The sequence below is a fragment of the Ambystoma mexicanum genome, chromosome 6p (assembly GCF_040938575.1).
Source record: "Ambystoma mexicanum isolate Mex_15411 chromosome 6p, UKY_AmexF1_1, whole genome shotgun sequence".
Classification (NCBI taxonomy): Eukaryota; Metazoa; Chordata; class Amphibia; order Caudata; family Ambystomatidae; genus Ambystoma; species Ambystoma mexicanum.
In genome coordinates this window covers 854251652-854279313 of record NC_090935.1, presented here as the reverse complement: position 1 = coordinate 854279313, position 27662 = coordinate 854251652, and the positions used below count along the sequence as shown (strand labels likewise).

Here is a 27662-nt window from a genome sequence, read left to right as displayed (position 1 = left end):
CCGTGGCCCCGAGTGATGAATCGGCCGCCCGAGCCGCGCAGGCGACACCGCACCCCCCAACGGGAGAGCACACCCCCCTCAGCGGGCCGGCCGCCTCCAGCGGGCATGAACCATCCCAAATCGCCCAGTAATTCAATTAGTCAGGTTTCAAGGAGGGAGCGAGTGGGCGGGGTTCTCGCGCTGGAAACGCCCCTTTTCGGTCCTCTGGACGAATGGGGACGCAGCCCACAGGCAATAGGCGATCTGTGACCAGCGCCGGGCTGTTGCTGGCTTCCACACTGCATTTATCGCCTCCTTTGAGTGGCCGAGTCTGGGCTCTGGTCAGCGTCGCCCCTGCACCCCCCCCCCCAGTGAAGGGTGCCCGCGCTCCCAGTGGAAGGACCCCCCCCCCCCACCCCACAGTGCCACTCCTAGGGCTGGATATACCTGCCTGCTGCGGGAGCCGCCTCGTGGGGCCGGTGTGCTGCCTGAGGGGAGGGCAGAGGAGGCGCATTTTTTAATATTCCGCGCATTCGCCCCTTGATGCGGGATCTGTGAGCCGCCCCTTCAGAGGGGGGGGGAAGAAGGCGTGCCAGCCAGCGCGAGGACACAGCCTCCCCCGCCAGCAGCAGCACCCCGTGCACAGCTTTTCATCTCCGAAAGTGACTTTTGCCCCTCCAATCCCGGGCCAGAGTGGCGCCTTGTCAGACTTGTGTGATTCCCGTGGAGGGGGGCTGCCTTTTATCCGCGGCCGGAGGGCGTGTGAAGTGGCGGCCAGGTTGCAGGGCGTTACTTATTTTGGGGCTCCTCTGATGCCAGGGACCGCAGCGGGCGCCGCTCCTCGCAAGTTGCCGTCGCCCGGGGACTGAGAGACTTTGCCTGGGCGCCCGCGGCCGCTGTCGCCGCTGCCGGAGGACCGACGCCCGGCGGGCAGGGGCTCATCTTTATGCATGTGAGAGGTGGCGGCCGGCGGCCAGGGAGCGGCGCCTGCCCCCGGAGGGCTCGGGGCGCCGCCTATAAAGGGAGCAGCGGGCGCGGAGCCCATAGCCCAGCCCTGCCGGCCGCCGAGATGCCGCGCGCGGCGCCGGAACCCGGGGAGCGCTGATGCAGCCGGGGGGTCCTAGCCCGACCTGCGCCCGCCGCCGCCGCCGCTGAGCAAGCCGAGGAGCCGGGCTCCGCGTGAATGTGACAGCCGCCCACGGCAAGAAGACAGGAGCCCCCCGCGATGCCGCACGTGGAGATGCTGGCGCTGCTCCTGCTGCTGCTGCTTTGGATGTGCGTCCGCAGCCAGGACCCCGGGGCCAAGGCGGTGGCCGACCGCTATGCCGTCTTCTGGAACAGCAGCAACCCCAGGTACGAGCCCTACCCGCGCCCACAGCGTGCACGGCGGCCGGGGAACCACATGCTAGCGTGGCCAAGGCCAGCCTTGGCGCATATTGCACATGCGATGTACACACCATGCATGCACGCACTGCACGCTCCTCCCTGTACTAGGAAACAGTGTTGTTTACACATTGCCCGGCACACACGGTAAACAGCACACGAGGATCTGGCCAACACTAATGTTTCTCGGTGCACCCCCCCCCCCAGTGCTCAGATCACACATCTTGCAGGGCGTACACGGCAAATATGCAGCATGCACTCCACTTAAAAACACTGCACAGTGCATACAGCGAGTGGCATGCGCACAGTCTGCTGCATCCACTGAACACGGGTGAGTGCTCGAAGCACCTACCCCACAAAGGCTGCACAGCGACGTTTGTGCACAGCGCAGACCGCGTGTGGTCCTCACATGATCCAATGCACTGAATTCCCACACAGCAGAGTGTAAGTTGCACATAGAATAATACAGCACATGGCACACCCAATCAGCACATAGAAGGCACAGAGACGTGTGCACAGGCTAACAGTCATTTAGTGCACGCAGTACAAAGGCATCTGTGCATATAATGCCTTGAGCACACACATTGCACACATAACATGCGCAGTGCACGCACTTTGCGTGCAACCTCTCTGCATTCTAGAATGTACACACCCTCGGTGCAATCAGGTTAACGTAACGTGTCAAGCACAGCATACGATCTTCACATACATCTGTGTGCAATGCCTGCTCAATGGGTGAATGGCACACCACATATATGATCACACCTTTCACAGTGTACACGCGCTGTACGTAGCATACACCACGCCGCCCTGCACTCTGGCGAACGCGCAAATCGCGCACATGTAAGGAGTGCGCATTACGCGCACTCTGCTCAAAGCCAACACCGCTCACTGCACACATTAAAGCGACCGTCCGTTCTGAACAGTGCACCGTTGTCACCCGTGCACACATATAGCGGCACACACCAGCACAAGACATGCGTACAGTGGACACGAACCACCCAAAGCGCACACCTCCTGCGCAGCAGAGTCTGCAAATCGCAGTGAAGTGGGACAGGACAACACAAGGGGCACGTCTCCAGACAACCCCCGGGCTCAGCGCCTGTATGGGGCGAGCCGGGCGTCGGAGCGCTGCTGGGCACACTCTGTCCGGTGTCTTTATTTCCGGGTAATAAGTACTAAAAATTGCTTCGCGGCGGCATTAGTATACTACCACCCAAGGATCCTAATACCTCACAAGGCCACTCGCCAGAATACTGTAATGTCACTCTTAGGATGCCCAGGAACGCCACGAGTACCAGGCGCGCATGGTGGCACTAGCCGACTCGCGATTAGGCCTGCCTCACCTGACTGCTAGGCATGACTCGCACCCACCATGACTAACTACCACCGTCCCCGCCGAGGTGACTCACTGCCACAGTTCCCGGCTACCTGGGGCAGGGAGCCTCGGGGAGTAGGGGGGGTTCAGATGTAGGGAAGTGAGACGGCTCTGGGGTGCCAATTCGCGCCCCAGACACCTGGGTGCTGCTCCATCGCCCGTGCCTGGGCGGCAGGTACCCTCTTGGGCGTTGTGTAGAGGAAAGCCTGGGCGCACGCCCGTGCGGGAGGAGCCCGGGAGAGCTTGGCCTCTTTTCCGCGGCTATCAAACGTACACCCCTTTTGTTAATTGCTACATTGGAACATTTGAGGAATTCGGGGCTTCCGTGAGCTCTTACCCCTCTGGTGGGCCATATAATTGTCTCGGCCACCAATGAAAAAGTGGCCCGCCGTTGCAAATGGCAATTCACTCCTTTTGAGGCACTGGTTGAATATCAACCAAGGGAGAGTTGTTTTAAAGTGTGATGTTGCATTTGAAAGACAGTGTATTCAGCAACAGTGCTGAAAACTACTAGCCGCAGAGTGAAACAACTCATCAAATTGGCCCAAAAAGTGGCCCCCTTTGACCCGGAAAACAGGCCCACACAAGCATTTTAGGTTTTTGGTTGGGCCTTGGGCCTGTAGCCCTATAGGCCAGTCCGAGCCTGGGGGACATAGATGGGCAATAGGGACGGTGGGAGGGACCCCCGCACGCGCCGCCACGTATGCGTCAATGGGAAGCGCTCACTTCATCTCGTGCCGCCCCAGTGTGCCCTACGCAAAGACGTGTCTGCTATGGAGGGCACGTTTCTTTGAGGATGACCGGGCATGGCATGGCGTGGGTTGCTGGAGTCGCCCTCTGCTCGCTCTCCGCTGCCCCATGGTAGCCGTAGCAGTGTTTTCGCTCCAGGGAATGCGACTGCGTTTGCCCACCTTGGCACTGGCCTGTGCCCCGGCCCGCTACCTTTGTGCCAGTGCTCTGGGCAGCCCGCCACTGCCAGGGCACAGCCCCGGGGCTGGGTGGTAAATCGACGGGGGACTGTGCAGCCCTCCGCCCCCCGCACGCTTGAGGGGATTCCCTGCACTGTGCGGGCACCGGACTTAAAATATAGTAACTAATTAACTAATTGCATGGTGCCCAACAATACCCAAATCCTGTGCCCGGCATAGGAGGGGCGTGTGAAATAATGAACACATTGCAACGTGCCCACTGGTTTCCGAGCCCCTGTGCCAGGCATAAGAACTAATGCGCACATTGGAAGGTGCCCACTAGCGCCCACGCTCCTGGGCAAGGTATGGGAGAGGCGTGTGAAATAATGAACACATTGCAACGTGCCCACTGGTTCCCGAGCCCCTGTGCCAGGCATAAGAACGAATGCGCACATTGGAAGGTGCCCACTAGCGCCCACGCTCCTGGGCAAGGTATGGGAGAGGCGTGTGAAATAATGAACACGTTGTAGCGTGCCCACTGGCGCCCCAGCCCCTGTGCCAGGCATATCGGAGGCATGTGAAACAATCACCACATTTCAACATGCCCACTGGCGCCCTGTGCCGGGCATAGAAGAGGCATTTGAAATTCACAGCCCACTCTTGCTGGATGAACTTCTTGACTGGTCTCGATGGCCTCCTTAAACCACGCCAACGTGTGCATTACGTGGGCACGGCGCCCCGGCCTTCACGTAGCGCAGTTTGTCCTGTCTGCATTCCTTGTTTGTCAGTATCTGTCTGTGTAAACAGTGTTTTCGGGCGTTGGCGGCCCTGTGGCCTTTCTGTACTTGCGTTCTTATCTTTTTATCAAAGCCTTGCCTAATTGGGCAGCGTCCCAGAAGAAGCAGCTAGGACAGCCTGCGTCACACAATTATTTTTTAAATCGTGCATCGCAAATCCCACATACTATCGTAGCAGCAGTACCCGGCACATACTCCCAGATTACTTCTAGGTGTCGAGGCGACTCACAATGCGATTGGTTAAGAAACGCATTTATGCGCCGTGGTTTTTTCGGTTTGAACCAGTAAAATCACCTGCGCGTGTGCGCCCACCGGCCCACGCTTCTAGCAGCGCAGATTCTGCTCATAAAATGCCCCAAGGACAGTTGGTGCGGGTGGCGCAAACCGCCCTCCAGCGGCACCGCAGCCTGCAGCTGGCACACAAGCAGGAGCGTTATAGGGTCCCAGGGAAATCTGAGGTTTACTGGGAGATCCCGGAGTGTTGCCGCCTTTCTCCCTCCCCACATAAACCCGCAGCGCAATGGGGCTCGGGACACCTGGCGCAGCATTTTACCGCCTTGCTGAAAGCAGGCGCGACCAGGCCTTCTGGCGGAGCCCTGGCGCTTGAGGTCGAGGCTGTCTTCTCTGCCTCCGAGCCCTGGCCCTGCAGGGCTGTTGGGCTCGGAGAGTGAGTTTGCGCCGCTCGGGTTGTGTTCTTTCGAGGATCGCCGGCAGCGGAGGAAGCGCAGTGTAACACTGCGTGAAGTGCCTGCCCCTTGCCAGCCGCCCGCCTGTCCCTTGCCAGCCGCCCGCCTTACTTTGTAACGGGTTACAAGTACATCACATATCCGGCTGAGGCCGGTGACATTAACTTCCCGCAGAGCAAAACACGAGGACCATGTAGCTCCATGAATGTCCCCAGAACTTCTCGTCCGTAACATGTCCTCAAACTCTGCTACCCCGTTGAACATGTGCGTGTGGGGAAACCCTGTGCAACTCTGCTTCCCACCCGTGCCGCAGGGCAGGCGGTGGCCTGTAAACGGCCCGAGACACCTTTCAAAATGCCCAGCAAACTTACAGTGCGGATGTAGTAAACGCCCGGGGTATCCGGGTACACGAAACTGACCTGGCACACTTGGTGCAGGCTGCACACTCACTGGGGTACATAGCAAATGTGCTGGGGGAAAAGCTGCACACGTGAAAGGCACAGAGTACACACAACAAGCCCACTGGGTAGCCATGTCCAAACAGTAACCCAACAGCCTACACCTAGCATTCTCACCACACACACTGACAATGTGGAGAACACTAGCTGAGTATACCTTGCAAACTGCTCACATGTATGTTTATATTACATTTGCATAGCGCACAAACAGCCCTTGGGCATCGAGGCGCTGTTACGTGTGGGGCGCTTTGTTACAGGGGAGGTACAGGTGGGGAATGCATTTACATGTATACATACAGCAGACCTGGCTGGTACACAGAAAGCTAGTGCTGAATCCAGACCGGAAACGCATAAGAAGTTGAGTGGTGAGACTTAGCAAACTGTTTAGGGAGCAGTAGCAAATGGATTAGATGTACATGCGGCAAACTGGCTGGTGCTGGTGGCAATGCGATCATGTAAAGCTGGCGCATGTAAGGCTGGCGTACACACATGAAACGTACCTAATACATGTAGCCAACTGGATACACCATTGAACACGACTTGTGAGCCCCTAAAAAACTAACCACATGCACACGGGGGGGGGGCTGCATGTATCCTGTACACAAACCAGACCAACTGGGTGCACATGGCGAGCTGATTGGTTACACAAAGCAAACTAACTGGATGCACACTTATCACAATGTCAAGGTATGCACGGATAACCAACTGATTATGCATGCCAAGCTGGCTGGTTTCACAAAGCAAATGGGTTATCTGGCGCAAAGGGACTGGGTGCACGCAGCAAGGTTCACCAGGGACACCCATAGAGTTGTGTTCCAGCATGGAGAGAATAATGTCTGGAGATGTACACCAAATGGACCGTGGACACATGGTGATCCAACCAGGTGTATGTGCCAAACCAACCAGATCTGCATAGCAAACTGGATGCGGTGGCAAAGTGACGAGCTGTCCAGAGCATGGGGGTTCTCTGGCGTACCCCAGCCATGCAGCATCTAGGTTCTTTCCTCCAAGCAACTGCTTTTGTGTTCTGCAACTTTGACCTGTGGAAATTGTTCTGTTACTTGCTAAACTATCTAGCAATGTCCTGGCATAGTCTGGTGTTGCCCGAGCCCGGCTGCTCCCTCTGCATTCATATCATTGCATTTCTCCTCGATTGGAAGTAGCTGGGCGCGCGTGATATGTTCCTGTAAGAATGGAGACAGCCGTAACATGATAGAAGGCAGGGGTCCTGGGTTGCCATCGTCGCTTGTGCAAGATCTGGCTTGGATATAGGCCAACTCCAGTTGCCTGTCTTGGAACTATGGAACCGCAATCCGACGCGATGAACAAGACCGTGCTGGCCTGCCGTGGTCTGGACTTAGACCTACAGCATGTCGACCCTAACTGACTTACTAAAGATTTTATATCGGGCCCACTTTCTATCCCCAAAACACACTAATTTGCAGCGATTTTCGTAAATACCCCCTTCATTTGTTACCCGGTATCGAGGGTGGACTCAACAATTAGTCTTTCACTCAGGTGAGGTCTGAGTAACAATTAGGAGCCCTGGCCCTGGGAGACCAGTAGAGTGGTCTAGGGCGCAGCGTAAATGCCACATTGCAGGAACGTTATATGACGCAAACCTGCTTTTCTGGTTGGCTAGTCCAAAATTCTTTTTACTGGATCAGAGGGACTGAACAAAGTATGTTGTGCAACAAGACTGACCACTTCATGGCGGAGAACACTTTTATGAAGGCTAGAATGTCTCTCTGTGCCTCAAAAAACGTTTTTTAAATAGGATGAGTGCTGCGCATTGATTAATTCGCCCACAGGTAATGAAAGACAGCTCCAATGAAAAGGCTGACAAATATTTGAAAGGCTGAGTATTGAAAGTGCCCTGAGGAAGAGCTCATCAGAAGCACAAAAACACAGCCCAAGTCCAGGCACTCCTACTGTGTACCGAGGGACGCCATCTTGGCTTATCGCTTTATATTTTTACAGTATTTCAGTGCAATCAGCAATTTACACCAATTAGTAGGAACTGCAAGAGGAAACCGACCCAAATGGTCCTTTTCATAGTTCTTGGGGGAAAAACATTCTGGGAGCAGTCCTTTCTTGAAATGTTTGGCAATAGCTTTTAGGCCTTCTAATTCAGATTTTTCAATGATATTTCTAGTTCACATTAGACTTGTAGCTGTTGAAATAATTCTTACACATGTTCAAATAATTCTTGCACACCCTTTTGATCCCTGACTTCAATGGGTTTGTGCCTCTAACGCCGATTATCCATCTGTTATGGAAACGATGTTCTGTTTGCTTGTAGTAGTGAGACAGGGATCAGAATTGTATGATCATGCTTGAAAGAATTGTAAGATAAATAGAAAGGGTTGGTTTGGTCGGTTCGGTCAATTGCATGCTTTGCAAGGAATATTGCACTTGGAAAAATAGTTCTCTAAATTGAGGTTTTATTAATATAACTTTAAGTACCCAAACACTTTTTCTAATAAACATAATTACATTTTTTGAACGACCAATAGTAAAATCGGTGGTTTGAATCATCTGGTGTCTGTAATTCGAGTGCAGTTTTAGGGCCTGAATTACAAAAGCGTTTTTCAATTGGACAATCCCATTGAGTAACCACACACTTTCTGATCAACATAATAACATTTTGAACGACCCATCGGTGGTTTGAATCCTTTAGTGTCTGTAATTTGCAGTTTTAAGGCCTGATTTACAAAAGCGTTTTTCAATGAGAAAATCCGAATGTGTAACAGGACACTGTTTCTAATCAACATCATTACATTTTGAACGACCAATGGTAAAATCGGTGGTTTGAATCATTTCGTGTCTGCAATTCATGTGCAGTTTTAGGGTCTGGTCGTTTTACAATGAGGAAATTCCGATAAACAAGGTTTATAGGTCAGGCCCTTAGTCTTTCTGAAGCTTGGACCCCGTGTAGGGCGTAACTGGGGTTCTTGGTTCAGACATAGTTGACGTGCATATTGGAGTAAGCGCCGCTTCTAGGCGAGGGCCTGTACCTAGGGGAGGGCGAGTTACAAGATGGAGAGGCGATCCTTCTCTGACGTCCCCGGAGTCTTCCATCTTCCACCCGTGGGGTCCCGTTTATTGGAGAAAAGAGCGCGCCTGCCTTTCTCGTCCTACTATTGCTGTGTAAACATGTGCCCTACAGCCCAGATGGGATTCAGGTCAAGGTTACGTTGCGCCGGACAGAGAGACGCAAGCGTTATTTTTTAATTAATGCCCGTCTCCATTGGGAACCCATACCTTGCTCTGTGTGTTTTCTTCCTATACCCGGAAGTTCCTAACCGTGGAGCAGAAGGGGGGTCTCTCAACTCGTAAAACGCGCCATGATTGAAAGCCCCTAGCCAGGCAGGGCTGTCAGTAGTTCATTACACATAGCTTAGCCGATTTTAATAGTGTTGCCCTAACCCCTGACTGCCCCGGAAAGAATACCTTCGGTTTCTCAAATGGAGGCTCGTAACTAAGTTGCGCTTCCCCCTGCGAATCCCGCACAAAGAGCAACAGTTTTACAGGCCCTGGCCTTTGAAGGAAGGCCGCCCTAATTGAGGGGCTGACCCCCTCTAAAATTCTTCCATTTAATCTTTCCCAAATGCCCCCCCACTGGCCGCCCCTCTCTCCTCCAAAGGGAGAGGCGAGGATGAGCCTTTGTCTCTGTCCCCCGTTGCCATGACCCCCGCAATCAGCGCGCTCCACGCTGGGCCCGGAGAGTGAATGCCGCAATTAGAGGTGCGGCACGAAGCCATCAGGATTGCAGGGGACGCACCGAGCCATGGATCCCCCGGCCTAATGATAAGTTCGCCGGAGCCTCGCCCCCCGTTGTTTATACACAATATTACACATGCACGTCCTGCCAGAAGACTGGGCCCTGGTCTCCGCAGGCTCGGCTTGAAATCGAAACTGCGCACTAGCCTTTTGATGAATATTTAGACCGAAACGCCTTTTCATATGTTCTCAAATGGAAACTTTCAAGTATTGTTATTAGAAATTCTACTTTCCGCGCTGGCAACAGCAACGCCTTCCCCAAATGTACTGCGGGCTGGTTCGCGTTTGTCCAGTGGAGGCAGGACTCCAGGTCCGACTTTGAAAACGGCAGTATTTCAATCTCCTTTTTTTTGAAGTTGGGAGTAAAAATATGGTTTCGGGAGTGAACCAAATCGTGTTTCCAATCGGGGTATTTTTTCTGGGGAGCAAATATGTATTTAACTCAAACATATAACTTTTTGTAATCCATACTTGTTTGCATTTAGTGAAACATGGAAAGTAAAAGAGGCATTTTTACCCGAAAAGCCCTCTTTCGATCAGAGGACCTGACGGGCCTTCCTGTAGCCACTGGCCAGAAAAGGCGTGTGGATGGAAGGAGTGGAACCGGCTGCTACGTTCCCTGATCATTGTTGGGGGTATTTTTTATTCACTGTTATTTGGGGGGAGTATTTGCCTGGTTTTAAGAACGCCCCCCAGCTGTAGAGCTGGAAGTTGCCAACAACACCAACTGCAGTGGAGGGAATAGAAATTGTTTCCACCAAAACGAACAGCGGTTTTGCTACATTGATGGTAGTGAGTTAGCCAGAAAGGGAGCACATTTCTGCACACCGATACTCATGAGCTAGTTTTATAATTGCTGAATCATTTTAAACCACCAGTATGTATCCATTGTTTAATAATGTGCCAAAGCGTGGCCTTCTGGCTGTTTCAGGGGGCTTTGTTAGGTATATAAGTGGGGGGGCTAGGGGTGGATGGATTTACTGTGCGTGCTTTGTTAGGTATATATGTGGGGCAACCGGTGGACGGATTTAGTGTGCTGGCATGAATTCCGCTTGAGTGATTTTGGAGCAGGCCGGACTCTACAGCGTAGGTTGAAGGCAGCCTGGACTCGATGGCTGGGCCCAGCCCTCACGTTAGACCGTCCGCGCTAGTAAAATAGTCCTTCTCTGGCCTACGGGGCAGAGGCGTGAAGTGCTTATGATCATAGGCAACGTCTCAAAACTGAAAAACTTTAACCGTCTTGGAGCGTTTAATTGTGTCTCTGGCTTCAGGTACCGACCCGGTCAGCCGAATGCGGTGATACTATAGTGGACAGAAGATGGAGCGGCCAGCGCGATATGATATGATATTTATAACGTGCTTAATACCCAGAGGTTTCTAAGCGCAGACCGAGGGATCGAACCTGTGTTGCTCTGTGTCGTCTTGCTTCCAAGGTGAGCACGTTGCCCCTGAGCTATCCTCCCATGCGGCCAGGGCCACTCGCTAAAACTCCAACCAACCTAACACGGTCATTCCAGTCCTCAATTCATGATATCAAAATCAAGCAGTGCATGTTCGGGTGTTATGAACATGTGATGGCCAGCTCGCTACAATATTGCTCAGACTTCGTACACAATTTTGCTGGCCTAAAAACATAAACGCACCCACTTCTTACTTTCAAGTACCTTTCATATTAAACCTGTCGGGTATCCAAGCACTGCTACTTTGGAATTCTTTCACTCAGTCCAGTGGTAACTGCGCGAACCGTGACCCGTCCTTAGCAATATCCCTGCTTTTCAGCAGCCTTCCTAATAGCCACAATTAGGCTTTTCCCAGTTCACTTCCACATAAACGTCTTTCTTTAAAATATTTCAAAATTTTCAAAGAAATCTTCTTCAGAAAGTGTCCAAATGCTCTTTTCTCATATCCAAATTAAATTCACTTTTCCTATAACTAATTTAATTATCGTTTCTAATTTCACACTGTTGGTTTACTTAATTATTTGTCTGCCTTTTCCTCCATTGACCTTTAGTGATGTCACAAATCTTTAATATGCATCATATCTATGAGTTTTACAACAAAAGGCAGAAACAAATGTGCATAGTTTGACCTAAAAAAAAAAAATCTTCCTGCAGACTCTGGGCCTTAGATTAGAAACATAGACCAAATCGAATTTCCACGCTATGAGAAACGAGAGTAAACTATTTACTTTTTGGCAGGGAATTTCATTTAGTATCTATTCTGATCTGCATTTCCACCCGTGTTCTCAAAATGGCTGCCAAGCTTTACTGTAAAGATGGCGGCATGCCAAGTAGTTAGTGTGTTTATGCTGCACAGTCGTTTCAGAGGTAAAGTGAGTTTGAAAATGGCTTATGCATTCAAGTTATTCTTTACCAAGCGCTTTACCATAGCCACCGGAATCCTTTGCATGCCCTGATAAAAGTTTGATTCCATTTTAACTAGCATCCTCCTATCACTAGACTCTCTCTGGAGCACCAGAGATACTACTAGCCACGGACGTCCTGATGGTATGCGCATGTCACCTAATAATGTCCACAAAAACTTTGTTTTAGTTCTGGTCTGAGGGTAGGCGCTGATCACAAGCTTTGAAAGGCATTCCAGCGAACTCATATTTTTCAACCATGCGAAAAGTAATTCGGTTAAACTGGCTTTTTCGGATGCACTCACACAGAGAACGTCTTTTAATTGCTTGTGTTTTTTCTGTACTATGCATGCCGTGTTACTCGCTTATTCCTACGCTCCTAATTTCCTTCCATCATGTGGAAGAGACCTCACAGACTAAATTTAACAAATAAGCCGAAGGGGTTTGGGGGGTGTTCTTTTTGAGCGAACAGTAGTATCTCCTTTGCATTCAATACCAATAGAATTTGACCCTAATATGCATAACATTCGCAACCTTCGACTATCCTTTCTTTTAGTAGTGTCGTTGGACAAAAGAAATATACATTTGGACACGTAGATGATATTATAATGAGATGTAATACTGACTTTAAATTATTTTAATAAATACAAAAAACCTACTAATGCATCAAATGACAAACATTGTATTGCTATACACATATATCACCAATAATAAATAATAATTCACATTCATACAATAGTCATGAACAAATCACCACCCTGTGTGGAGCGTAGCACCAAAAAGAACCAAATACATTTCTAACTCATAAATTGTTTAAAAAAAATAGGAACTGTTGTGTGTTTCTTCAACACTGATATTATGACACTGCCCCTGCCCAACATGTTTCAATCACCAAAGTAGTTTTGAGGATTTTCTTCAGGGGCAAGAAAAGATTGGAAGTGCAAGGTGCCTCTCAGGGCTGTCTTTCAAAAAAATACTCCAAAGTTGATCTGGTGAAGAGCTAATCTATAAATCAATCAACAACAGCCATTAATGGTTCAGAATGCCCAGGACCCTTAACTGTGTGTAGTTGGCAATCAACGTCGTTATAATGCTTGAAAATTAATGACTCGGGGTCCCGTCAGGGCGAGCAATCCCTCAGTGGTCTACAAGCCGACTCCATTCGTAGTTGGCTGGTTGCTACTTTCATTAGCCTCCGGCGTGTCGTCGGAGCAATTCCTTCGCAGCTCACCCGTATGCTGGCCTGGAGGCCGATGAGGAGGATTCTCATTTTAGGTTTATAAATTGTTTTCTCTTTCAGGTCCACCGGCAGATTTAAAAAAAAAAATAGAAACATTATGTGATACATACAATTAAGTAACAGATTTGGCAACATGGCAGGACTTTTGTAAAACTATGTTTTGCCCCTCCATCTGTATGTTTCAGACAATCAATATTTCTTTCATATGTTTTTTTGGAGGATGATAACCTGCATTGCTCGTTGTTTGAAGATGCCTGGCGCATACTTATAGGATGTGAAGGTTTGCAAGAACTGTTTTGGGAAGAAGAGGCATGTGTGTTTGGAACTATAAGTCAGCTTGCTCCATTTCGGCCAGCGTGGAAGCACCTTCCTTAGTCCCAAGCCTGAGCTGCTCGGCTCCTGCTCACTGCATGTCAATGACAGAGCCTTCCAGGAAGGGGGAATCTGATGTGTGGGCAGGACTCGCTGCAAGGCCTCCGAGCGCCTGCTGCTCATTGTTACCCTTCAGATTAGCGGTGGCGAGGCAAGCAGGCATGTCATTTTTACATTTAAATGATGTGCGTGGCGCTCCATTTGCTGTACAAACGTTCATGTTTTTGCGCCATAGAACGCTGAAAAGTTGCCTTTGTGATTGACGCCATTTTGTGCCCCCTTACTGTGGCATGCAATCGAAGAGTTTCAGCAGTTCCCTGCTAGTACATTTATAAAAGCATAATTTGTGTTGGCATTGGGAACATTTAAGTAGGAGGTTTGGTTAGTATATCAGTCCTTTGACCTGCGCTTTCTTCGAGTGAAATTAAAATAATGTGGTGCCGTGCACGGTCGGACTGGGGCAAAACATTGTCCCAGACACCAATGCAAAAGTAGCCCACAGTTGCAAATGGCAATTCATTGCTTTTGTGACAGACTATTTGAATAGTACCCAATGGGGAGTTTTTTTATAAACTGTTATGGAAATTGCGCAATTTTAAGAATATTTATTCAGCAACAACGGCCAAAACTACTATCCGCATACTGAAGTAACTCGTCAAACTGGCCAACGTTGGCCAAAAAAAGTGGGCCACTTTGACCCAAAAACTGGCCTATGCTAACATTTTTCGTTTTTTGGTTCGGGAATTGCTCTATAAGCCAGTTCGAGCAGGGTGCAGTGCTAGTCTTTGCAAACATGGCCGCCCAGTTTTTATTTTTGCGATGTGTCTAGCTCCTCCGTTCTTTTGGATACTTTTTACTGAATGCATGTTTTCTTGAAATGTCAACTTCCTGGTGAAAGCAACTGGAATTAAATCCTCAAGGATTCTGGGTATACAAGGAATCCTGCAGTGTTCTGCTGGGTGAATTGGCGCTATAGCAGTCCCTTTCGACTGCCATAGCACCACGTAGACGGAAACTACTACCAATTGGATAATTATGGGGCATAGTAATGTTCAGTTCTAAAGTGCACACTGTAAGCTGAATTTCCTCTCGGCGCTTGAGTAACTGGTGTTTTGATGACCCCAGTGGTACTTATTTTGTAGATTTTAGAAGCATGGAGAGTGATTGTAACCCACCCAGATTCAAACCTTCGACTTGCAGAACACATGCAGACCTGCTGGATTGGTTCAGCCCCCACCCCGCCAACTCCCCCTGTTTTATCTTGTAATGTTTCTGTGACTGGGGTTGTACTTTTGTTTGATAGCAAACATATGCCCTGCAATCTTTGTAGGCATGCTGGCAAGCATGCTATTTCCCAGCAGGCGAGCGTGTGGCAGCGCACGCAGTGCCCCGCATCAATGTATTTAGCTGAACAACATTTGACCCATAAACACAGCAGAGAAGAAAGAAATCATATTATTTGGATGTTTTTGGGGCCACAAAAATATACAAGCCATTCCATATGTCCTGCAATTTATTTGTGTTTGTCAAATCTGCACTTGTTTGCTTGTTTGTTTTCTTATATTGCGCAACACGCCCGTAGTCCTCAGTGCGCACGAAGAAGATACACAGCAGTACAGAAACATAATCTTGGATAAAACATAACAAAACCAGAAGGAACACACAGTACCATATGTTTGTCAAGGGCCCGCTATCAACTTCAAATCAGAGGGCAAGTTGGAGAAATGATTACAATTTGACAGGAAAAAAGGAAGATTACTGTGGCCACAGCCAGTAATGATAGAATCCCAATTGGCTTGCGTACACCCCTCCTCCAACTTCATCCTACGCAGTACCTTCAAATCTAAACCTCTAACAATCCCAGGTCCTGTTCTTTCACAAAGCCAGGCCATCACCTTGTTCCTGAGGGCCTCTGCGGCGAGTCCCATGCTCGCGAATTGGGAAGTATCAAAACGAGGCAAATTACCAAATAATTTTTTTTTTCTTGTATCAAAAGAGCTCCAGAAATGCTTTTCTGTGTGAATTATGGGGTGACGTCAGATCATTCTGTAATATCTTTCTGGTCAACACCGGCCATAGATAATTCATTCTTGTGCGACTGCGACACGCATTTTGTGTCTGACTGGAAAGATCCTCGAATCACGAGTTGCCATTCGCTCACAGCCTTCTTTTATAATATGAATAAGCAGAGGGCGCAGTGAAGCGCAGCCTACTGTCTGCGCGTGCATAGGGCAGTATGCTGGAAACAGCCAACCGCTCAAGCTGGAAGCAAAGGCTTGCGTGGAGAAGGGGGACCTTTTGACATGCGTCGCCCATTCTACTGTGTCAAAAGTGCCTTGAGCCACCATAGTGGTGAGCTAAGCTTGTGAGCTGCTGATGGACCAGCTAGACTGGTGGGGCGTAGGGGGCAGAATGCACAAAGGACTAGCTGGAACCTGTGCCCATCTCTTTGCATGTTTCGATTGTATTACACCCCAGCACCCCCCTCTGAACTCTTGGGTCACAGCATTCTAGGACAAAGGATTTTGGTTCAGTTAAGTGAAAGACCCAGAAGATATGCACCCCAGACCTAGGGTTTTGTTCTACATTTTCTTGCTTTCGATTTCTGTGGTCTAGCTGCCCGCCACCATTGGCCTACGCGTACCTATATTTTCAAAATCCCTTCTCATTAATCCACTGAGCAAATGCACTCCTGGGCCTCTTAGGATGAAGTCTTGACTAGGAGCCAACCTTACACCAACAGCGTGAAGAAACCAGGTCTCGCGCACAGCCCGCGACTCCGCCTCCGCCCTCCGGATATCCAAATAGCGGGCGGTGGGCTCTTTTCCCCTGTGACATCCTTTTCATGTTCCCCCGCTGTCTCTTCACCATGGCGTCGTCATCCTTTGCCCCTTGTACCCGCCTCTCTCCCAACGACTGGCAAATTAAATCTTGGTGATCCAGCCTGGGAGGGGGCACGGTTCAAAGAGAGCTGCTCCCTGCAGAGAGCCCTGGTGCCAGATCAGTAGAAATGCCCGGGAAACGAGGGCTGCGTGAGCTGCCAAAAGCGTGTCTACCCCATACTAATTATGGGAGCCAAAAAGCCCTTCGTGGCAGCACCCGCGCGGCCCTGACAACATCTTTGGAACGTTCACTCTTGAAAATTGTACACAACTCATTACGGCCGACCTCTGGAGACGTTTCTTTCGCTGACATCACAATTCATGTTTTAGCATTCGCTGAATTAAGAAACAGAATAGGGAAAGGGAGGGTTCAGTCATGTCTTGTTTGCACGAGGCGTTGTTGTGCCAAGGCAGAAGTGGTCGCGCTCTGTGCCATCGCAGCAAGTCTGTCTTCCAGGCCTATAAATTAGGCATCTATTTACTATCGAGGCAGGTTGTTGGTACGCGGTGGGCGACTGGCAGCTGATGAAATGCTGTTAAATGTGCTGATTTTGCTCGCTGCCAGGAAACCGTGCTATAGAAAACGAAATGGCAACACAGACACACATCAACAAGCCCGCACTCCAGTGTGTCTGGCAAAGCCTGCTGCCGGGATGAACAGGTTTCGGGGAACCTCTCACTTTCAGGGCTGCCAATCACTTCTAGGAGCTCCCATAATGGCTGGTGGGCCCATAATTACGCGTCTGTCATTTGTATATTTCCTCATAATATTGAGAGAGGGTGATGCGAGCGGGATGGGCAGGCCGGCTGCCCTGTCATTTGTATATTTCCCCATAATATTGAGAGAGGGTGATGTGAGGAGGATGGGCAGGCCGGCTGCTGTCGCGGAACAATTGGAAACAAATTAACCATGTACTGCCACAAGTGTCAGTGCAGTAGAACATGACAATGTGTCTTTGTATGCACCCATGCCATACAGTTTTGAAACCACCTTGGACCCTCTGGCGTATGTGATTTTCTTGCCCACAGCTGAAACTTGGAATACTTGTATATCACATGACCGGGCCTACGGGTTCCACCCACTTTTTTCAAAGTTCCCTCCCTACCTGGAATGTGAAATGGACAGCATTTGCACGCCCTTGCGCACAGCCTCCACCCACTTGTTTCAGAGTTGGCAGACTGGGCGTTGACATGGACACCATTTGCGCGCCCTTGCGCACAGGCTCCACCCACTTGTTTCAGAGTTGGCAGACTGGGCGTTGAAATGGACAGCATTTGCGCCCCCTGGTGCACAAGTTCCACCCACTTTTTTCAGAGTTCCCTCCCTTACCTCTGCTTACGATGGCGGACTGGAAGGTGAAATGTACAGCATTTGCGCGCCTTTGCGCTTAGGCTCCACCCACTTGTTTCAGAGTTGGCAGACTGGGTGTTGAAATGGACAGCATTTGTGCCCCCTGGTGCACAAGTTCCACCCACTTTTTTCAGAGTTCCCTCCCTTACCTCTGCTTACGATGGCAGACTGGAAGGTGAAATGGACAGCATTTGCGCGCCCTGGCACACAGGCTCCACCCTCTTTTTTCAGAGTTCCCTCCCTTACCTCTGCTTATGATGGCAGACTGGAAGGTGAAATGGACAGCATTTGTAGAGTTGCTGCATCTACTGTTGTCATTTGCATATTTTTGCCCAGGAGCTGAAGTCACTGGGCTGTAGTCATTGACAAAATCTCTGAGGCCCTCCTTTTCTTCTCCACCTGCTCTTCCTCTCCCCTTGGGTGTACCCCAACTTTCCTCCATGCCTCTTTGTTTTCATGTGCTATGGCCAACATCACCAGCTTGGGGAAAAGGACTGTGCGGAGCCAAAGCTGCCCTTGCCAAAAGAAACCATTGTTCCGTTCTTTTGGCTTCTGGCCGAATTACCGCAGTGTGCACTTTGCTAAAACACGCATCATAGACCTGATAGAAAGCCAGTTAGTTACTTGTTTAACTTGCCGTCAGCGATTGGCGATGGGGCACGTGGCCTGCTGTTGCTTTCTGGAAATGATGTCGATTTATTTCTCTGAGACACGTCATGCTAATTACAGCAGAACATGCTATTAATGTATGTCACATACATTTCTAATAGTTGTCCTCATATTGGGTCGGATTTACAACAGCATTTTAAGATGGCGCAATCCCATTAAATACATGTTTGATAAATCATGGCGTCTATGTTGTAAATCCTAATGATTGGATAGGGTTTCCCTGTGTTAGCATTTTTTTTTCCCGATCCAGTTAACAATTTCATGCAGGCAAAGGGCCCTATTCATTGAACTTTTAGCGCGGTGCAAAGTCACTTTGCACTGCCAACAAACACCCTAATTTACAGACTGGTGCAAAGTGTATTTACTTTTGCACCAGCGCAGTCACTTTACACTGCCAAAATATACTTTGCACCGTTCTGTGAATCAGGGCGTTTGTTTGCAGTGCAATGTCACTTTGTACCATGCACATAATTACACGAATCAGGCTCACCGTGTTTTTAAGTGCTTTTAGGGGATGTTTTGTATGGTTGTTTCTCAGACTAGAGACTTTCGTACAAGCTCTGGTTATTACAGTGGGATCAACACGTGTGTTGTTTTCTATCTGATGGGGTGAATTTCCCTGGACCACCTGGAAGCTGTTGTGAAGCGGCTCTGCACCCCTGGAGATTCTTGTGGGGGCATGATGTCATCTCATGGAGGTGGGAGGGGATGTCTGGGGAGTTCTTTCAGTTCACTCCAGCAGGACCTCCTTGGAAAGGTCTGCCATTGGGCAAAGAGCCAAGGGTATGTATGTTGTGATGGTCAGCTGTGGACCAATGCATGGTTGATCCATTTCCGCTGTCCAAAGCAAGGTTGAGAGAGTGACGCTCAGGCTCACCCGCCTCAGCATTGACCCCATCTCTGAGCAGAAGCGCATACATCTAGCAGAGACCCCCTGAGAGTTAGCACATGCTCTCTAAGTGCAGGCAGGCAGATGAGCCAGCTCCTTCCCCCACACATTAGTGGGTTTGTACATGTACTTGGCACTTCACAGGTCGCAGCAACTTGCAGTTATGCAGCCAAAGGGCGCCTATTTTCGTTGTGTATGGTTTTCGCAGGAAGCCATTTGCAACCATTTGCCTTTCTGAATGCCCTATCTTCCTACTGTGATGTCACAGCAGGGGATTAAGGAATTCATAATCAACTGCTATGATATCACAGCAGAGGAATGCTACATGTTCTCTTCCAGGAATCTGTTCGTCCTTTTTTGTGTTGCTGCAGGCTAAACGGTTGCTTTGGGTTGAGTGGATGCTGTGGTATTTTGTACAGAGTCCGCTGTACGCTTAGGTCGCTGTTGTTTATGTTCCACTCTATACCTCCTACAATGCTGGTCCCTATACACAACATAAACATGCAGATGGGTAGCTTCCACTTATGGGATCTATTCAACCTTTCAGCTCCCGGTGGTATCACAGACCTCTCAAGCTTGTCTACCTGATGTCAGTAGGAACACCTCAGTGGACTGTATCCCTGTAGTTGATAGCTGCCCAGCTATAATTCTGTATATGGGCCATAATGTGCAGCGATATGTCATCATCTAGTAGGTAGAGACGGAAAGAAGATGCCTGTTATTTTTTAAAGCTTGAAAACTAAGATGTATGTGGCTTTAACATACCCATCAAATGGTGAATGGTGGGAGGTAAGACACAGTATGGCCAGGCGGTTGATACTGTGCAGGTGATGTTGTCACATGTTCGCTTCTGATGCTGTACAGTGGTTGTGGCTTTCCCTTTAGTGTAAGAAGGTGTGTCGCCAGGTTTGAGCACTGCAGGAGGAAACCAGGGATGCCCTACTGGCTTTGTGGAGGAAGTCGGAGGACCCGGGTCGCAGTGCAGAAGCAAAAAAGAGACGTCCTCCTCGCTTTGAGGTATGTGGTGGAGGGCACCGCAGTAGGAAATGAACGCCGCCCACTAGAGGCACAGTCCAGGGAGAGGCTGCTGGGTGAATAACATGGCAGAAGTAAAAGGAGTGTTCATGTAGCACTACATTCGAGCTTTCCGAGAGACGCTGCGGAGAAGGAAATATTTGTGGGTCAATTAGTCTGGCGTTATTTCGAAGGAGCGATCAGAACCTGGAGTCAACATGTCTTCTAAATCAGCCTGCTCATTTTGGGCCTGAATCGCAGAAGTGTTTTATAATGGCACAATCCCATTGGAAAGCACTTGGCCTCTAGGCCTCCATTATTCACGTTGCAGCTCCTTTATGCAGTTCAAGCACAGCATCGCCCCCACTATCACACTGGTTTCCAAGAGCCACCCGCCAAAGCTCTGATTTAGCACTAGTCGAAGCATAAATCATTTGTGATGAAAATGGTTTTAATCATTAGGATGGTCTTGCACAAGCACTGAAGTGTAGAGTCCCCTTGCCTTGCCTCTTCCTGTTTAGTGTTAACGGAAAATACCCATCTACAGCCCAACCACGATTATTTACTCACTATAAAAAAAACCAGCGGAGGAGGAGCGCAAAAGCAGTGTCCACTGTCCTTTTGAGACCCATACACCTAACATTTTGTGTCTTCACCCCCAAGTCTTCGCTACTTGTAGGCAGTGTTTTTCCCGTGTTCCGGCTGTGAGTGCATTTTGTCATTGGTTAGCGTGGTGGTGTACTGGGCGAGCCACAGGGACACATGCTACTTTTATTTATACGTGACATATTGTCTTTTATAGCATGCTCTTGTTCACATAGCGTAATATTAGTTACTGTTGGTGTGTTGGCCTTTGTCTTTATGTGTTTGTAGTTGTTTGGTATCTGTGTGCTTAAAAAGTACAATACATGATATTTCAGCCATCCCTTTCAGTCTGTTTGCCAAGAGCTTACCACTTTTATCACCACTTTCCCAATACTTCTGTCTCATAAAGAAAAGGCCTTTCCCCCCAATTGAACTTGTTTTATTGGCTACGTTTTCGTGTCTGCAAGTCATCTGTAATCTATCTGCGATCTTCCTGCTTTGTGCATATCTCTGTTGTAGGCGAGCTAGCCCTGCCTCAAGTGACTTCAGCTCCATTACACCTTTTTTCCTGATATAGGAAGTCCTGTTAATCAAACCCCTGCCCCTTACTGCTGCTTTAAGGCTATCCCATACCACATGTCCAGGGCGTGGAGGACAGGCATGGTCACATAGTGATGAAGAATACTGATATATGTACGTGCTTTTGTCCTTTCTATAGGACACTATATGCAGCCCATGCCTTTCCTTTCAGATTCGATCTGGAGGAATATTTTAACATATTAGATCCCAGTGCTAACACCAGAGGACAGTATTGCTTTAGATGCTCAGATCGAAGTTGCGGAGATGCAGGAGGCAATTGGACAGCTACATTTTGGTAAATCTCCAGGGTCAGATGGTCTGCCTGGAGAGTTCTACAAATCGTTCAGATGAGTTCTGGCTCCGTTTTATGTGAATTGTTCGATAATTTTATAGAGGATGGGGATTTATGTCCATTGATGTGGGATGCGTTAATCACATAGATGCCAAAGCAATGCAGAGATCATAAAAAATATGGCCATACAGACCCACTTGCATTACTTAATGTAGTTGTGAAACTATTTGCAAAGGTATTGGCAAACACATTGGACAAATGTATTGGGGATTTAATTCATGTTTCTCATGTTGGATTTATGAAGGACGGGTTTGGATATGATAATATAAGAACAATAATTGATGTGATGGGCCTTCACAAAGATGAACTCTCGAATACAGTACTAGTATTCATGGATGCAGAGAAGGCGTTTGATGGAGGAAATTGGGAATTTCTGACAATTACTATGCAATAGATGGGGTTTGGCGTAACATGTTTTAAAGGCAGTTAGTTGTTTACAAAATGCAATGATGGCCAAAATATGGGTGAACAATGAATTATCAGACTCATTCAATCTCACACGAGGCAAGGTTGTCCACTATCACCCTTTTTGTTCAATTTAACATTGGATCCTTTAGCGGCCTATATTAGATGCGAAGAAAGAATTGGAGATCTTAGGTTTGGGGAAATAGAAGTGAAAATACTGTATTATGCTGATGACTTGGTGATTATTCTCTCTAATCTGGAAGAGGGCAGTGTGTTCTTGAGAAAATGCATTTGAAATGGTAGGCAAACTTTTGGGGCACAAAGTCAATTGGGATAAAACTGAGGTTTTTCCACTTTCAACAACCTGTAGAAGAGGGGACTGGGGAACGACAAGCGTGCCCGAAGGCACCGAGAATTAATTACCCCTTACTACTCTAACTCTAGAGATATAAAGAGATCACAAAATAATGGTCACATATACTAAATACAAACAGACATCACTATCAAGGACTCATATAAGACAAAAGAAAGGCAACACGAAAGAAACATCCCCCCAAAGGAGATACTTGAAAAAAAGAGGGGACTGTGCAGAGTGGAACTGTAAATGGTTGGAATCTCATGTGAAATACTAAGGGATTTATTTAATCAGAGACTTGAAGAAAATGGAGTACAATTTGGATAGATTGATAGAGATGTTAAAAAGAGATGTGAGGAAATGAGACAGGTTAAACTTAAATATTTGGGCAAAGGTCAACGCTATTAAAATGACTTTGCTGCCAAAGGTGCTTCATGTAATAGAATCATTACCTCTGAGAGTCCCGAAAAAATGGCTGAAGTGGATTGATCTGATTTTTCAGAACTTTCTGTGGGGTGAGAAGAAAAATACGAAAATTCCAAAATTGATACTTTTACGTAGCATTCAAGAGGGAGGTTTTGGCTACCCAGATCTTGAGAGGTATCACAGAGGATTCATACTGAAGAAAATAACTCACTGTGTGTTATCGGGCAGTACACATGAGCCAATGTGGATGTCAATTGAAAGAGATAGGTTTTACCCATACAAACTGCGCAATATCGACTGTATGAGACAATGCCGAACACAAATGTCAAATTGCCCACTTCAAATGTAACACAAGAAGTGCTTGCTCTATGGTTAGCTAATTCAAAAGGGAATTTGTATTTACATCATAAGGCGTCTCTTTGGCATAATCCTGGACTTCAAATTTGCTAATAAAATGTTACATTGGCATAGTTGAATCTCGAAAGGAGTTTTGGCGATAGGGGATGTGCTGCAGGATGGGCAAATTGTACCGTTTGAAGGATTACAGCGTGTTTGTGGTCTGAGAAACAGGGAGCTAGGTAGACTTAGGGATCTTGAATCTCTTTTATTGCAGAGATTGGACATGTTGTCTATGCCAATGAAGAGAGAGCCAAATGGGTGTGCTATAGTTGCCTCATGGCCACGCATGGTTTCCACATATCTTAACATAATGCCTATGGATCCTTTCGTTGTTGATTCTTGGGAAACATTGAGGAGGACATGGGAGGAAGGTTTTAGAAGTAAGCTGGATATGAATTTGAGATTCACAATCAGAAGATTTTGGGACGCTTGTATTGGATTCCGGTAAGGAGGAAGTATGGCTTGAGGTTGATAGATAATGACACTTGCTGGGAGTCTGGTAAAGAGAGGGGCTCTCTTAAACACTTGTCATGGAATTGTTCTAGATCAAAAAGATTTTGGGGGGGATGCGTTAGACGGAATGCACACAATGTTATCTATAAACCTCCCAAGAACAGCTCTTCAAACTCTCTTGTTGTCCGGTAGAGGAAGGTGTAGAATTGCTAAGCAATGTGGTCAGTGGGCTGACAAAGTACTAGTAGTAGGAGTAACGCACACCCTGAAGCTATGGAAAACGAGGAAAAAGCCATAGATAGAAAACCGGGTGAATGAGGTGCAGATGTTGTCAAACTTTTAGAAGATTCTGTCTGGAAAATAGAATCAAGAAGAAGAATATTTAGAACTCTGGACACCCTTTAATAGTTTATATGGCACATGAAAGAAGATTGCATTGCATGTGGCTTAGGTTGCTGAAAGAAATTGTGAGCAAATTAGTTGTTTGTTTGTATATTATCCATGTGTGCTTGTGTGAGTGATGTTGCCCTCCCTTTTTTTCTCTTTCTGTCTTTGTCGTCCTGTGTTTTGTGTTAAACTCGAAATCAGTAAAGCATGTTTAGAATTAGATTGAGTTGCATTATTTTCGTTATGCTATGTATTTAATTGTATAGGATTCCTTAGATGCGTTAATATTGCTTTTCATTAATACTGGGGGTAATTTAATCCAAATGTTTGACTGTTGGATAGATTCACCGTTTCAAATGGTTGTTTTTTTATTATGAACAATTTTTGTCTTAAATAAAGAGCTTTAAAAAAGTACAATAAAGGAAAATTAAATGAGAACATTGTTTTTACAACATTTCGCAAAACATTTTTCAGTGGCCTTTATATTAAAATCTACTGTCCCTGGGAGTACATTGTGGAAGCTTCTGATTCGAACACACCTCTTTTTGTAGAACAGTATGATCTCTGGTGTTTAGGGCTGTAGGTTCTAATCCTAACACCAGGGAGCAGAAATTGAAGTTGCAAGTTGCTAGCCAGCCATACAAATTCACTCGCCACCTCAATTTTATACATACACATAAACCTTTTCTTACTCTCCAAGAGTCCCATATCACCAGCCAATGGCTATAGTGGTTAATGCACATTTTGCTCCCTGCTATAACGGCAGACCCTTGATTTGCTTGGCTGCTCCATTCGCTATATTAAGCATACTAAATGTTGCCCCAAACTTGAACAGGACCAGAAGATCTACTACCCAGAGCCTTTGTCAGTGATTTTCGGGTTTGACAGGTAAACACCAACAAAGTATGGTGGGTTTATAAAAGTTTGAAAAAGCACTTCCACCTGAAATGTGAACCTAAAATAAACCATTCCAGCTTAGTCTCACTTCATACCCCAATGCCACCCAGTAGCCATCACTCAAAGTTCACCTCTAGCTCAGGGCCGCATGAGCAATGCATTGTGAGTATGCAAATTAGCTCAAATGCAAGCTTTTTGCTCCAGAAAATTGGAATTGACTGGGAAAGCGAAAACACGGGGTGACTAATCCTGACTCCAGTTTCCAGCCTAGCCCTGATCTCTTTTGGGAGATCCTTTGTGAATAAAGCACCACCAGAATCAATACATTTGTACAAGCTGGTTAAAGGGGACTCATTCACATTGGCAACCCGGGTGAATTTATCTAGAATATTATAAGCATATTATAGGCTACTCTTGCATAATCTAACACATTTTAACAATAGTGTGGTGATTTATGCAGAAAAACGCAAGTGAAATTAATCACTGCAAACAGGCTGCGCATGTTTGAGTCGAGCATCACAATATGGGGCGATGCTTCTACAGGAGAAGTGTTGCTTGATCTCCACAATGATCCTTGTGGACAAAAGTGGGATAAACCAGCGCAGCAGCTGGGGTAGGGCGCCATCATGGTGATAATCCTCATGACCCTAACTGGCTTCCGCATTGGTGCAGGGTTCTCGGGTACACAAATATCCCAATGATTGACAGGATAAGGGTAGACACAGTTTCTCAGCTGCTGATTATGTGGCATCACGGAAGGCAGAGATCCAGTTTTCCTATGTAGTTGTAACAGAAGCATGAGCTAGAGTGGACAGTATTACCGTAGCACATTGTTTCGTTGGCTGTGTTTTGTTACCACTCGTTAGCTTGCCTGCCAAGTATAGTGGATACGTTGCTGACCATGGCCTCCAACCCTTGCTGTGAGACTTGACTAAGATTATGAGGGCTTCTTGGCAATCTCCCTCTGCCACAAACTGCAAATATTTGTAATGTACAAATAACTGTACCTTATAATAATAATAATAATTTGGCATTTATATAGCACTACGAACCCTCAGGTATCTGAGCGCTGCTTATTATTACCCACGGTGTTTGGTGCTCATTTATCGACCTCGGAAGGATGAAAGGCTGAGTTTGGCCTTGTCGGGATTCTAACCTGCGTTAGCAAGCTCTGCACGGGTGTCAAAGCGAGTGCTCTACTCGCTGTGCCACTTGACCGGCTTTATGCCGCCGCTTGGTTCTGTCTGTTCCAGTTTCATGTTCCCAGCTACCCCGCCATTCCACACCCGTCTATGTCTTGCACCTGCTGTTCTAGATACTACTACCCCAGGGAACGCTTCTTTTTGGCTCCATGTGGCTAGTCCGCTCTATATCAGACACATCAAATAACATAGTTTTGATGGGTGGAAGTACATTTTGGTCTTTCTGCACAGTGGTAAACGAGGTATTCATGTTATGGCCGAAACAGTGCACATGTTTATCACATGTGCCCTTTCTAAACCAAGTAGTTGTTTTGTTACACTATGCCATTTTAGTGCCCACCACAAGGTATGACTGCAGTGCACTGTTTCCATGGCTGCCCACACATACCTAACATCTGATTTTTCAATTTCCCACCAATTGGCTAGGCTGCCCGCGAGCTTTCAAATACCCAATTTGTGTTGGATCCACAAGTATTAAGTGCCCCACAGACTATGGCCACTTTAGGCACCCCTCATTTTTAAACTGGATTATGAACCCAATCCTAGTGCTTGAAACACTCATTTACACGTGCAAAGCAGTGCACATTGCAGAGTTGTGTTTGATCATGTGACCAATTAACTGCATGTGACTCGCATGCCTTAATTAGTCCGGGTGGTTGTGTGTATTACAGTTTCTAAATCCAGAACATAGTTGCCTAATTGGTTGGAAGGCATTTGCTGGGTGGCCACACCCAAACTCCCAACTCGCCCAGAGCACAAGCACTACCTTAAAAGACTTATGGCAAAGACAAAGTTGTCATTTGCGACACCGCCATCTTCTTCCTGGGTTTCTTGTTTGATAGCCAAATTACTTCTCTTAATTGTACGTATTCTTCTTCCGGGGGCATACATTCAAGCTGCAAGCTAAAAGCCAACCATTAAAAAATCACTCGCCACTGCAAGTCTATTCATAGACACAGGACACCATTTCTGTTCTCGCCAAGAGGCAACGCTCACTAGCCAATGGCCAGAGGCAAGAGCACATTTTGGACCTGGTTCCTCTTTACATTATTGTTTTATTGTCTTAACCCTCCAACCACCTCTGGTCGAGTGCTGTCCCTAAAGCAACCGTTTCAAAATACTTTCATTTAAGTGCATTGTATGCTGCCGGCCAGATTGCACTGATGAAATTAGGCCGAGTATGAGACTAGTCGGATGCTGCGCGATCAGTTACACGGATGCACCGCCAATCTCTCAGCTTGTCTTATTTCAAAGAGTGCGTGGGCCTTAAAGTTTGGTATTTGAAGCAGTGTCCTTGGATACGCTCTTTGGCCGGAGCAACGTGGAGCGTGCAGCTCCGCCCCGCGTGGCAATGGGGCGCGGCACCGGCTCAGCGGTGGGATTTCAGGCATGCAAAATGGTGCCCTCTTTGTTCGACTAAGGGTTCAATGAAGTCCTTTGCGCACTACTTACCCCTGAATTGCCCTAAGGT

The 27662-nt window shown here is 47.7% G+C and overlaps 1 protein-coding gene across 4 annotated transcripts in view; it reads left to right on the top strand.

Moving 5' to 3' along the window:
* Positions 1–228: 228 nt before the first annotated feature.
* Positions 229–27662, top strand: part of EFNA5 (ephrin A5) — a 447049-nt gene continuing 419615 nt past the window's right edge. Inside the window, exon 1 of one of the 4 annotated variants that reach the window (XM_069625471.1) lies at positions 229–1332. In XM_069625471.1, coding sequence (XP_069481572.1) covers positions 1205–1332 — 128 coding nt within the window. In that variant the 5' untranslated portion in view covers positions 229–1204. The remainder of the gene's footprint in view (positions 1333–27662) is intronic. The other 3 variants (XM_069625470.1, XM_069625475.1, XM_069625473.1) reach the window with 3 other exon arrangements.